General features: G+C 37.4%; 1 protein-coding gene across 2 annotated transcripts in view; it reads right to left on the bottom strand.

The window, feature by feature from the left end:
• Positions 1 to 231: 231 nt before the first annotated feature.
• Positions 232 to 14201, bottom strand: part of e2f1 (E2F transcription factor 1) — a 25196-nt gene continuing 11226 nt past the window's right edge. For both annotated transcript variants that reach the window (XM_062052374.1, XM_062052375.1), the window contains 4 exons: positions 14051 to 14201; positions 5466 to 5580; positions 5105 to 5399; positions 232 to 469 (listed from right to left, as the gene is read on the bottom strand). The exon at positions 14051 to 14201 is cut by the window's right edge and continues 2 nt beyond it. In XM_062052374.1, coding sequence (XP_061908358.1) covers positions 240 to 469; positions 5105 to 5399; positions 5466 to 5580; positions 14051 to 14201 — 791 coding nt within the window. In that variant the 3' untranslated portion in view covers positions 232 to 239. The remainder of the gene's footprint in view (positions 470 to 5104; positions 5400 to 5465; positions 5581 to 14050) is intronic.

Here is a 14201-nt window from a genome sequence, read left to right as displayed (position 1 = left end):
TTGCTCGTTTTGGACATTTCCCAAAAACATAACTTCTTTTTGCACTTAAAAGACGTCCTAAAATGTTACTTAAATGGGAAGAACTAATGTAAAATTGTGCCCACGTTTAATTCCACTGTTGTTAAACTTCCGAGGGTCCACCGCGCTACTTTCGCCCTGTTACTGGTCCACAACAAGGAAGAGCTTGTATTACAACGTCCACGTTTCCCACAATCCCCACATGGATCTCCTCCGTCCTTCTAGCTTTCCCCCAAAACCTGCGACAGGTCGCCAAAGTCGCAGTCGAACAATTCGCTGATGCCCGTGCCGTCCTCCAGCCCAAAGTGGTAGTCGCGGCTGTGAGGCGGGGACAAGTTGATGAAGCCGTCCAACGGGAGGGCGAGGCCTTCACCGTTGAGGAAGTCCGTGGAGAAGTTGAAGTCGGCCATGTCCCCCAGGCCGGAGAACGGGTCGCCCCCCAAAAGGGATTCTGCCATAGAGAAGGACAAAGTCAACAAAAACTGCATAAAAACACTCAAATCTTGAACACATCAACTGGAACTGATTTGCAGAGCTTCAAAAAACCAAGTACATAAATATTACATTTTTAATGCATCATGTATGTTTCTGAAATAAAACAGTGGCCTAAAAATACACAAAATTGCCAAAATGTACAAAATTGCCAAAATGTGTGGTTTCTTTTTTCTTCTTCTTCACAAAATAGTCTAAAGCAAAGAAAAACTTCAACACAGATGAAGCGTTATTTTTTTGGTTATGCTATTAAGATATGAAAATCAATATGCTTTACCAAGTTAAATCAAATCAAGAAATATTAAAAATAAATAAATATATATATATTTTTAAATGAGGCAGTATTTATTTTTTCTGTGCTATTAAGATAAAACATTTAATAAAAAACACATTTTAAAAATCCATTATTTTATGAGGCGGTATTTTTTTAAGTTATTAAGATAGAAAAATATATTTTTTAGGGAGTTAAACTAAATAAATGTTGAACAAAAAACATTTTAAAAAAATGCACTATGTATTTTATGAGGCAATATTTTTGTTACGCTATTAAGATACAAAAATAAACGGAAATAAACTAAATAAATAAAATAAAAATCTTACAAAATGCCCATATTTTATGGGGCAGTGCCTATTTTGGTTATATTATAAATTAAATATGTTTTAAAGAGTTCAAATAAATAAATATTACGGTAAAAAAAACATAAACCAATGCACTATGTATTTTTGGGGAAGTATTTTTTTGTTATGCTATTAAGATACAAAAATAAACATGTTTTACGGAAATAAACTAAATAAATATTAAAATACACATTTTTTTAAAATGCGCGTATTTATTTTGGTTATACGATAAAATAAATGTTTTGAAGAGTTAAACTAAAATTATTTCACTAACTAAATACATATTACACTAATAAAAACATAAAACAATGTATTTTATGGGGAAGTATTGTTTGTTATGCTATTAAGATACAAAATATATGTTTTGCAGAGAGAAACTAAATAAATAAATATAAAAAATATAAAAAACATTTTTTTTAAATGCTTGTATTTATTTGGTTATGCTATTAAGATACAAAAATATTGTGCTTTACGGAGTTAAACTAAGTATATAAATAAATATTAAAATAAACATTTTCAAAAATGCCCATATTTTATGGGGCAGTATCTATTTTGGTTAAGCTATAAAATAAATATGTTTTAAAGAGTTCAACTAAATAAATAAATAAATATTACGGCAATAAAAACAAGTGTACTTTATGGGGCAGTATTTTCATTATGCTATTAAGATACAAAAATAAACGTGTTTTACGGAAATAAATTAAATAAATATTAAAATAAACGTTTTTTTAATATGCATGTATTTTATGGGTCGGTATCTATTTTGGTTATACTATAAAATAAATGTTTTAAAGAGTTAAAATAAATAATTAAATATATATTACAGTAATAAACACACAAACCAATGTACTTTATAGGGCAGTATTTTTATTATGCTATTAAGAAAATAAACAAATAAACATGTTTTACGGAAATAATCTAAATAAATATTGAATAAAAAACATTTTAAAAAATGCATTATGTACTTTATGAGGCAACATTTTTGTTATGCTATTAGTATACAAAAATAAACATGTTTTATGGAAATAAACTAAATAAATCAATTTTTTTTTTAAATGCCCGTATTTTATTTTGGTTATATTATAAAATAAATGTTTTAAAGAGTTACACTAAATAAATAAATAATTATTACAGTAATAAAAACATAAAACAAAGCACTTTGTATTTTTAGGAAAGTATTTTTTGTTATGCCATTAAGATACAAAAATATATACGTTTTTACAGAGTTAAACTAAATAAATATTTAATAAAAATAATTTAAAAAATACACTTTGTACTTTATGGGGCAGTATTTTTATTACGCTATTAAGATACAAAAATAAACATGTTTTACGGAAATAAACTAAATAAATATTAAAATAAACATGTTTTAAAAATGCACGTATTTTATGTGGCAGTATCTATTTTGGTTATACTATAAAATAAATGTTTTAAAGAGTTAAACTAAATAATTAAATATATATTACAGTAATAAACACACAAACCAATGTACTTTATGGGGCAGTATTTGTATTATGCTATTAAGATACAAAAATAAACATGTTTTATGGAAATAAACTTAATACATATTGAATAAAAAAACGTTTTAAAAAATGCACTATGTATTTTATGATGCAGTATTTTTTAAGTTTTTTTCAGATAGAAAAATAATTTTTTTTAGAGAGTTAAACTAAATAAGTAAATAAATGTTGAATAAAATACATTTTAAAAAATGCATTATGTACTTTATGAGGCAACATTTTTGTTATGCTATTAGTATACAAAATTAAACATGTTTTACGGAAATAAACTAAATAAATCAAATAATTTTTTTTTAAATGCCCGTATTTTATGGGGCAGTACCTATTTTGGTTATATTATAAAATAAATGTTTTAAAGAGTTACACTAAACAAATAAATAATTATTACAGTAATAAAAACATAAAACAAAGCACTTTGTATTTTTAGGGAAGTATTTTTTGTTATGCCATTAAGATACAAAAATATATACGTTTTTACAGATAAATAAATATTCAATAAAAATAATTTTAAAAATACACTTTGTACTTTATGGGGCAGTATTTTTATTACGCTATTAAGATACAAAAATAAACATGTTTTACGGAAATAAACTAAATAAATATTAAAATAAACATGTTTTAAAAATGCCGTATTTTATGTGGCAGTATCTATTTTGGTTATACTATAAAATAAATGTTTTAAAGAGTTACACAAAAATTATTTAACTAATTAAATACATATTACAGTAATAAAAACAAAACAATGTATTTTATGGAGAAGTATTTTTTGTTATGCTATTAAGATACAAAAATATATATATTTTGCAGAGATAAACTAAATAAATAAATATTAAAATAATAAAAAACATTTAAAAAAATGCTTGTTTTTTTATGGGCTAGTATTTCTATTGGTTACGCTATTAAGATACAAAAATATCATGCTTTACCGAGTTAAACTAAATAAATAAATAATAAAAAACATTTTAATAAATGCTCTATTTTTAAAATAGAAATTCGTGACCTAAATAAAACCCGCAAACAGGCCAAAATGTAGAATTTTGCTACCCTTATTTTGGTAGACAGCATAACTGTAGGACCATTGGGTTATGTACATTTTTTTTTTTTTTTGTAAATCTTGAATTTACAAATATTAGCTTAATTGGAATTTCAAAAAAGCTGGCACAAGTGGCAAAAAAAGAGTGGGAAAGTTGAGGAATGCTCATCAAAGACTTATTTGGAACATCCCACAGGTGAGCAGGCAAATTGGGAACAGGTGGGTGCCATGATTGGGTATAAAAGCAGCTTCCATGAAATGCTCAGTCGTTCACAAACAAGGACGGGGCGAGGGTCACCACTTTGTCAACAAATGCCTGAGCAAATTGTTGAACAACAACATTTCTCAACAAGGAATTTAGGGATTTCACCATCTACGCTCCGTAATATCATCAAAAGGTTCAGAGAATGTGGAGAAATCACTGCAGGTAAGCCATGATATTACACACCTTGGATCCCTCAGGCGCTACTGCATCAAAAAGCCACATCAGTGTGTAAAGGATATCACCACATGGGCTCAGGAACACTTCAGAAACCCACCGTCAGTAACTACAGTTGGTCGCTACATCTGTAAGTGCAAGTTAAAACTCTACTATGCAAAGCCATTTATCAACAACACCCAGAAACGGCGTTGGCTTCGCTGGGCCTGAGCTCATCTAAGATGGACTGATGCAAAGTGGAAAAGTGTTCTGTGGTCTGACGAGTCCACATTTCAAATTGTTTTTGGAAACTGTGGACGTCGTGTCCTCCGGACCAAAAAGAGGAAAAGAACCATCCGGATTGTTCTAGGGTGAAAGTGTAAAAGGCAGCATGTGTGATGGTATGGGGGTGTATTAGTGGTCAAGACATGGGTAACTTACACATCTGTGAAGGCACCATTAATGCTGAAAGGTACATACAGCTTTTGGAGCAACATATGTTGTTATCATGGACGCCCCTGCTTATTTCAGCAAGACAATGCCCAGCCACGTGTTACATCAACGTGGCTTCATAGTAAAAGAGTGCGGGTACTAGACTGGCCTGCCTGTAGTCCAGACATTGAAAATGTGTGAAGGCTAAAATATGAGAAGGGAGACTGTTGAACAACTTAAGCTGTACATCAAGCAAGAATGGGAAAGAATTCCACTTCAAAAATGTGTCTCCTCACTTCCCAAACCTTTACTGAGTGTTGTTCAAAGGAAAGGCCATGTAACACACTGGTAAAAATGCCTTTTTTGCAATGTGTTGCTGCCATTACATTCGAAGTTCATGATTATTTGCAAAAAATGTGAACATGAACTATCTTGTCTTTGCAGTCTATTCAATTGAATATAAGTCGAAAAGGATTTGTTGTATTCTCTTGTTATTTACCTTTTACACAACGTGACAACTTCACTGCTTCTGCACAAGACATATTTGACCCAGCTGGGCTTTAAATCACGCACCTGTGTCGCCGGCTAGCGAGGCGCCCGGCTGAGATGCTGCGGTCGCCGTAGAGGACGTGGACAGGGGCGAGGACAACGCCACCTCCGAGGTCGCTGTGGTGCTTCGCTCTTTGCTCGGTGACGTCGTGCGGCGAGGTCGTGTCTGCTGCTGCCGGTGATGCGGCGGCGGCGGCGGGGAGAGGTCGACTTTTTCCGGACTACTTCCAGTCACGGGGCTGCAGACGCCAGAGCTGTCGTCCGGGCAGAGGAAGACGTCGATGGGCGCCCGCGTACTCTTCAGCGACACCTGGTAGCCCTGAAACAAAGAAGGTGACATCATCAACACGACATAACCGCCGCGCTGTGGAGTACACGTGCGCACCTCGCTGGGGTCCGACACCTGCATCTGGGTCTCTGGTGGAGCTCGGATCACCATGACCAGCTGGTCCGGGGAGTCGAAGGATTTCCTCAAGTCCTGGCAGCGCACGTAGCCCAGCGTGGAGGACGCAAACGTTAAAGACCACAAGCATCACCTTTCAGAGGAAATAGCGTGCAGTCGCTGCTGGAACGCCAGTGCAAGCTGACATTTTGACAGAACCACATAAGATATGTTTTCATTGCTGTTGCAGGTTTATTGGTTTTTAAATGCGCCAGAAAAGAACCCGTTTTGTACACTGCCCAGTAGTGCGTGAATGTGTCGCTGTGTAGTAATTGTTGCGTTGACCAGCATTCCTCCAATGGGGAATTCAAATTGCTAGTCTCTCCCAGATTCTTTTTATGGCAATATGCTGATGTTTATATTCAATCACCAGGCAGAAGTTGGTATTTTGTGGTTTATTCTCCAAGCTTAGAGGACAAACCTGAGACCAACCCAGCACCCAAGCGTTCCCTAGCCCGGTCCAGATCGGTCTACCAAAACCCCGGAACTCCTGTCTACTTCCTCCTTCTCCTGTCCCCCCCACCTGCTGTTTCCCCAGTCTAGCTGTGCTCCTTATCTTAGGAATGTAATGGCAGTCTCAACAAAGACAGCGCTCTGACTCTAACCAAGGACACTCGAATCCAAGCACTTTGTACCACACGAGACATTAGCTGATGTAAATATGACTATAGGAGTTTTTAGAAAGAAGTAACACTTAAATATGGATATGCTTCCAACATTACTCTCCAGCAATAATCATGTGGGGACATCAATCATGCTATTTGGAGAGGTCATCATAGAAGTGGGACATCACTGAAGGCCTAGGTGGGAAACGCACGGCCCGCCACTGCCTCCTAGTGTATCAAAACAAACAATTCTGTGCTGTTATTTTGAAAATGTCATTTTGTTTATACAAACCCCGTTTCCATATGAGTTGGGAAATGGTGTTAGATGTAAATATAAACGGAATACAATGATTTGTAAATCCTTTTCAAGCCATCTTCAGTTAAATATGCTACAAAGACAACATACCGTATTTCCTTGAATAGACGCAGGGGCGCTAATTAATTTAAAACCTCCTGTCACTCCGGCGCTTACCAGAAGCCTGCGAGATGGCCATGCATGCGCTAATTATTTTAAAACCTCTTCTTACTCCGGCGCTTATCTTATCATGAAAAGCACATTTAATAAAAAAAAACGTTATTATGGTCTTACCTTTAGGTATAAATGAGTCCATGCCAGCTCCTTTTGAAGAAAAGCATCGATATAGAAGTCTTCCTTCAGTTTTAAAAGTCTCTCTGGAGATCTTCCTTTTAAGTATTACCTCCTGCTTCCATTGAAAGTCCAGTTTAGAAAACTGTTTTATTTTAGATATGTAATCCTCCATGGTAAAACAATGGCTGCGCACTCTTGCTGCTGTTGTCTTCTTCTGCAGCACAGGTCTTCTGCAGTACCAGCAGTCGCAAGAAGGATCACTAGCGCCCTCTACCACCAGGAGGCGGGAGTCATTTAATGACTCATACTTGACACGGCGGAAGTGCCAAGCATGCGCTAATTATTTTGCGAAACGAGTTTGACCCGGCTGTAATTCTAGGCATGCGAATACCATATTCCCGGTGCCAATTCAAGGAAATACGGTATTTGATGTTCAAACTCATAAACTTGATTTTTTTTTTTGCAAATAATAATTAACTTAGAATTTCATGGCTGCAACACGTGCCAAAGTAGTTGGGAAAGGGCATGTTCACCACTGTGTTACATGGCCTTTCCTTTGAACAACACTCAGTAAAGGTTTGGGAACTGAGGAGACACATTTTTGAAGTGGCCAGTCTAGTACCCGCACTCTTTTACTATGAAGCCACGTTGATGTAACACGTGGCTTGGCATCGTCTTGCTGAAATAAGCAGGGGCGTCCATGGTAACGTTGCTTGGATGGCAACATATGTTGCTCCAAAAGCTGTATGTACCTTTCAGCATTAATGGTGCCTTCACAGATGTGTAAGTTACCTATGTCTTGGCCACTAATACACCCCCATACCATCACACATGCTGCCTTTTACACTTTGCGCCTAGAACAATCCGGATGGTTCTTTTCCTCTTTGGTCCGGAGGACACGACGTCCACAGTTTCCAAAAACAATTTGAAATGTGGACTCGTCAGACCACAGAACACATTTCCACTTTGTATCAGTCCGTCTTAGATGAGCTCAGGCCCAGCGAAGCCGACGGCGTTTCTGGGTGTTGTTGATAAATGGTTTTCGCCTTGCATAGGAGAGTTTTAACTTGCACTTACAGATGTAGCGACCAACTGTAGTTACTGACAGTGGGTTTCTGAAGTGTTCCCATGTGGTGATATCCTTTACACACCGATGTGGCTTGTTGATGCAGTACAGCCTGAGGGATGGAAGGTCACGGGCTTAGCTGCTTACGTGCAGTGATTTCTCCACATTCTCTGAACCCTTTGATGATATTACGGAGCGTAGATGGTGAAATCTCTAAATTCCTTGCAGTAGCTGCTTGAGAAAGGTTGTTCTTAAACTGTTCAACAATTTGCTCAGGCATTTGTTGACAAAGTGGTAACCCTCGCCCCATCCTTGTTTGTGAATGACTGAGCATTTCATGGAATCTACTTTTATAGCCAATCATGGCACCCACCTGTTCCCAATTAGCCTGTTCACCTGTGGGATGTTCCAAATAAGTGTTTGATGAGCATTCCTCAACTTTATCAGTATTTATTGCCACCTTTCCCAACTTCTTTGGCACGTGTTGCTGCCATCAAATTATAAAGTTAATGATTATTTGCAACAAAAAATGTTGTCTTTGTAGCATATTCAACTGCAGGGCCGGCCCGTGGCATAGGCCGTATAGGCAAATGCTAAGGGCGCCGTCCATCAGGGGGCGCCACGCCAGTGCCACAAATGTTGGAGGAAAAAAAAAAATTAAAAAAATAAAAGTTGGTACTATTATTTCTAAATACATAAAATAATCCCACGTTAATTAAAATGCAAAGTAAAGCCTATTTAATAGAAATATTATTTGTTACAACATTACACCCCCCCTTCCCCGGCACGGTGCGCCACCTCCCTTCCCGTATCATGACTCTTTTTGGACGTCACCACATAAAAAAAATCAACACAAGATGTCAAAACGGCCAAAACTGTCAGGTGCCCAGGGAAGAAAAAAGAGAAAAGAAGAGGAGAAACGAGAAAAAGACAGAGGTAGCAGGTAGGTAACGTTAGCCTACATGAAATTATTTGTCTGTTACAGAATGTGATAGTAACCTGGCTTTTTAGCATTAAGCTAATGTTACATGATTCGGCAATTGCTAATCAATAAATAGCTAGTTCTGTTTTAACGTCGGGTTAATATTGTGGAGGGGGCTAAATTGTTATGGAAAATAATAATGTAACGTTAGGTAATTACAGTACTCCCTGGTGTACAGTCATTTGTAAGTCATTCTAGTTAATGCAATATTAAAAAGCACAAATAGAGAACTCTGTTGGATCCCCTTTTTTTGTAATATAGTTGTTAAAGTCATACTGGTTTGATATCTTGTTTTGTGCAGTGCCTTATTTATGTTGTATTTTTAATTTATTTTATGCAACTTGTTGACACGTTTTATTTTGTGTTTATGTATGTAAAAAATATTGTATTTCATATATTCATTTTTTGTATTCATTTATTTATCCATATTTGTTTTAATCTTGTTAACTATTCTGATTGTTAATTTGCTTTCTTTAAGTAAAAAAAAAGGTCAAAGACAAAGCTATTCGGTTTCTTGTGAGTATATACACTTCACTGCCGATGTGGGGGGGCGCCACCTAAAATCTTGCCTAGGGTGCCAGATTGGTTAGGGCCGGGCCTGTTCAACTGAATATGGGTTGAAAATGATTTGCAAATCATTGTATTCCGTTTATATTTACATCTAACACAATTTCCCAACTCATATAGAAACGGGGTTTGTATATATACACTACCGTTCAAAAGTTTGGGGTCACCCAAACAATTTAGTGGAATAGCCTTCATTTCTAAGAACAAGAATAGACTGTCGAGTTTCAGATGAAAGTTCTCTTTTTCTGGCCATTTTGAGCGTTTAATTGACCCCACAAATGTGATGCTCCAGAAACTCAATCTGCTCAAAGGAAGGTCAGTTTTGTAGCTTCTGTAACGAGCTAAAGTGTTTTCAGATGTGTGAACATGATTGCACAAGGGTTTTCTAATCATCAATTAGCCTTCTGAGCCAATGAGCAAACACATTGTACCATTAGAACACTGGAGTGATAGTTGCTGAAAATGGGCCTCTATACACCTATGTAGATATTGCACCAAAAAGCAGACATTTGCAGCTAGAATAGTCATTTACCACATTAGCAATGTATAGAGTGTATTTCTTTAAAATAAGGACATTTCAATGTGACCCCAAACTTTTGAACGGTAGTGTATATACACACGTATATATATATATATATATATATATATATATATATATATATATATATATATATATATATATATATATATATATATATATATACAGATATACATGAAGAAAATGCAAATGGCAGGACTTTTTCCCATATTGTAGATATATTAATAGTGATGTTGCAAATATCTCCTAAACGAAAATATTAATGTCATCAAAAAAGGCTATTGTGTGTTGAAATTAAAAAACGACTTCAAAAGGTGGGTAGTTCCACTTTATTTTTGTATACTACACTGTTCATAAAGTTTATGGTGGCAGCAGTTTGAGGCCGGACCAAACTCATTTGACATGAATTCCCATATGAGGAAAATGTGTTATAAATGAGAAGATGGAGGTTCTGTGTAGGATACTAAATGTGTATTTTTCTCACAATCTGGTAATATTTGTCGGCCAACTAAAGTTTAGTAAAAATAACTCCTTTAATCTTTACATTTTTCAATTGAATGAAAATCATGTGAAAGTATTTTACTGAAACACTGCCACCTAGTGCATCTTAGAGGTACTGTGTACACATTAGGCAACCTTGTATGTATTCTCTTGTATAAAATGAATGGCCATCATCCAAGGGGAGAACACATGTCAAGATGCTTGTGAGCATATTGTACATCATGATATGTATTTGTCTTTTCTTATTTGAATATGTGCTCAGAGGCAAATGTCTGCTTCCTCCTGACTTTCACCCGCATTGTACTGCACTTACCACACTCACTAATGCACTTAGAAGAACATAAATGAAGACACTGACTTCCATCACTGGAGACCCTTGAAAAAAAATAAATTAAATTTAAAAAAAATAACAATTCCGTGCTTATAATGAAACAGGAGCATAAAACCCCCAATTCTTGAGACTTTGTGGCTCCCTGTTCATTTTACAATTGATTTTAAAGGCCTACTGAAATGAATTTTTTTTATTTAAACGGGGATAGCAGATCCATTCTATGTGTCATACTTGATCATTTCGCGATATTGCCATATTTTTGCTGAAAGGATTTAGTAGAGAACATCGACGATAAAGTTCGCAACTTTTGCTCGCTGATAAAAAAAAGCCTTGCCTGTAGCGGAAGTAGCGTGACGTCACAGGTTGAAAGGCTCCTCACATTTCCCCATTGTTTACACCAGCAGCGAGAGAGATTCGGACCAAGAAAGCGATGATTACCCCATTAATTTGAGCCAGGATGAAAGATTCGTGGATGAGGAACATGAGAGTGAAGGACTAGAGTGCAGTGCAGGACGTATCTTTTTCGCTCTGACCGTAACTTAGGTACAAGCTGGCTCATTGGATTCCACACTTTCTCCTTTTTCTATTGTGGATCACGGACTTCTATTTTAAACCACCTGGGATACTATATCCTCTTGAAAATGAGAGTCGAGAACGCGAAATGGACATTACAGTGACTTTTATCTCCACGACAATACATTGGTGAAACTTTTTAGCTACGGAGCTAACGTGATAGCATCGTGCTTAAATGCAGATAGAAACAAAAGAAATAAGCCCCTGACTGGAAGGATAGACAGAAGATCAACAATACTACTATCAGGAGACACCGAACCAAACACTGGACATGTAACTACACGGTTAATGCTGTGCCGCCTGTCGAAGCCTAGCAATGCTGTTGCTAACGAAGCCATTGAAGCTAACTTAGCTACGGGACCTCGTCAGAGCTATGATAAAAACATTAGCGCTCCACCTACGCCAGCCCTCATCTGCTCATCAACACCCGTGCTCACCTGTGTTCCAGCGATCTACGGTGCGACGAAGGACTTCACCCGATCATCGATGCGGTCGGCGGCTAGCGCGTCTGCTATCCAAGTCAAAGTCCTCCTGGTTGTGTTGCTGCAGCCAGCCGCTAAAACACCGATCCCCCCTACAGCTTTCTTCTTTGCAGTCTCCATTGTTCATTAAACAAATTGCAAAAGATTCACCAACACAGATGTCCAGAATACTGTGGAATTTTGCGATGAAAACAGAGCTTTTTTGTATTGGATTCAATGGTGTACCAATACTTCCGTTTAGCTAGTGACGTCACGCGCATACGTCATCATACATAGACGTTTTCAACCGGAAGTTTAGCGGGAAATTTCAAATGTCACTTTATAAGTTAACCCGGCCGTATTGGCATGTGTTGCAATGTTAAGATGTCATCATTGATATATAAACTATCAGACTGCGTGGTCGCTAGTAGTGGCTTTCAGTAGGCCTTTAGATGTGCTATATAAACAAAGTGGATTGGATTGGATTGATTAGAATAAATATGAACAGAAACGACAACAATGGTCAACTATTTTGAATTCTAAAAAGAACAACAGTAGTGGGGACTTTACAGATATGTAAAACAAACATTTAAAAAATATATATATTTTCAATATAGTGGTAGCCTGTCATGTCATTTGTAGTGAAATAGGCAAATAAAAAGGCTAAAACATATATTTAAAGACCAATCTGGCCCGCGGGCCTTGACTTTGACACCCCTGCTATAGTGTTTCAAAAAAGCTACATCCTTGTAGCACTCGGCTTCTAAAAAATATTGCTCGTCCTCACCGTGTTCGGACTCAAAAATATAAAGTCTTCTGGATCATCATTTTTTCCTAAGGTAATTATTGTTGGCTCTCACAAATCAAACTGCGTGGCGCCGTTGGGAGAGTGGCCGTGCCAGCAACCTGAGGGTTCCTGGTTCGATCCCCACCTTCTACCAACTTTGTGACGTCCGCTGTCGTTCTTGAGCGAGACACTTCACCCTTGCTCCTGATGGGTCGTGGTTAGCGCCATCAGTGTGTGAATGTAGAAATAGTGTCAAAGCGCTTGGACTACCTTGAAGGTAGAAAAGCGCTATACAAGTATAACCCATTTACAAAGTCTGCATGATTAGCATTGTTGTTGATGGGGAAGGGATCTGTGGTTCTTAACACAAGAGCAGTGTTTTTCAACCTTTTTTGAGCCAAGGAACATTTTTTGTGTTGACAAAATGCGGAGGCACACCACCAGCAGAAATCATTCAAAAAGGAAACTCAAAAGTGGTTGAGGCAATTGTTGGATATGACTTTAAAGCATAACCAAGCATGCATCACTATAGCTCTTGTCTCAAAGTAGGTGTACTGTCACCACCTGTCACATCACACCCTGACTTATTTCGACTTTTTTGCTGTCTTCCTGTGTGTAGTGTTTTACTTCTTGTCTTGCGCTCCTATTTTGGTGTCTTTTTCTCTTCTTTTGGTATTTTCCTGTAGCAGATTCATGTCTTCCTTTGAGCGATATTTCTACTTCGTTTTAGCAATCAAGAATATTTCACTTGTTTTTATCCTTCTTTGTGGGGACATTGTTGATTGTCACGTCATGTTGGGATGTACTTTGTGGACGCCGTCTTTGCTCCGCAGTAAGTCTTTGCTGTCGTCCAGCATTCTGTTTTTGTTGACTTTGTAGCCAGTTCAGTTTTAGTTTGGTTCTGCATAGCCTTACCTAAGCTTCAATGCCTTTTCTTAGGGGCACTCACCTTTTGTTTATTTTTGATTTAAGCATTAGACACCTTTTTACCTGCACACTGCCTCCCGCTGTTTCCGACATCTACAAAGCAATTAGCTACCTGCTGCCACCTACTGATATGGAAGAGTATTACATGGTTACTCTGCCCAGCTCTAGACAGCACGACACTCAACAACAACACATCATTTGCAGACTATATTTACTGCTTTGCAAAACATATTTTTAACCCAAATAGGTGAAATTAGATCATCTTCCTAGTGTGCCGCGGCACAGTGGTTAAAAAACACTGCACTAGATCACAGATCACGTGACTGGCTTGCTCATTATCTTCTCAAAATCTCTGTGGACTTGCTACCATTTTGGATAATATCTATTTATTCTCAGATCTAAATGATAATAGCAACTCTACTGGTCCTTTAAAGCTGCAACCTTCCCCAGGATTACACCACAGTGTTGTGTGTGTGTGTGTGTGCAGTTACACAACAGGACCACTTTCTTTTATCTCTTAAAACCTTTGACCCCTAGAACTCGCCCCCCCCCCCCCGCACACACAAAAAGTCAATCCAAACATGGCGCGGGAAAAGGATATCTCTTGCTCTGCGGTTCCTCGGTGAGCAGTCGCAGCTGGACGTTGCATTTGGAGAGCAGCTTGTCCAGCTGCTCCTCGGCCGCCGTGAGGTCGCGCACCTCCCTCTGCAGCTTCTGATGGCGCGCCACCGTCTCCCCATCGATTCGGTTGC

The sequence above is a fragment of the Entelurus aequoreus genome, linkage group LG07 (genome assembly GCF_033978785.1).
Source record: "Entelurus aequoreus isolate RoL-2023_Sb linkage group LG07, RoL_Eaeq_v1.1, whole genome shotgun sequence".
Taxonomy (NCBI): Eukaryota; Metazoa; Chordata; class Actinopteri; order Syngnathiformes; family Syngnathidae; genus Entelurus; species Entelurus aequoreus.
The sequence above is the reverse complement of the archived record's forward strand: the minus strand, read 5'-3'. Positions and strand labels throughout refer to the sequence as shown.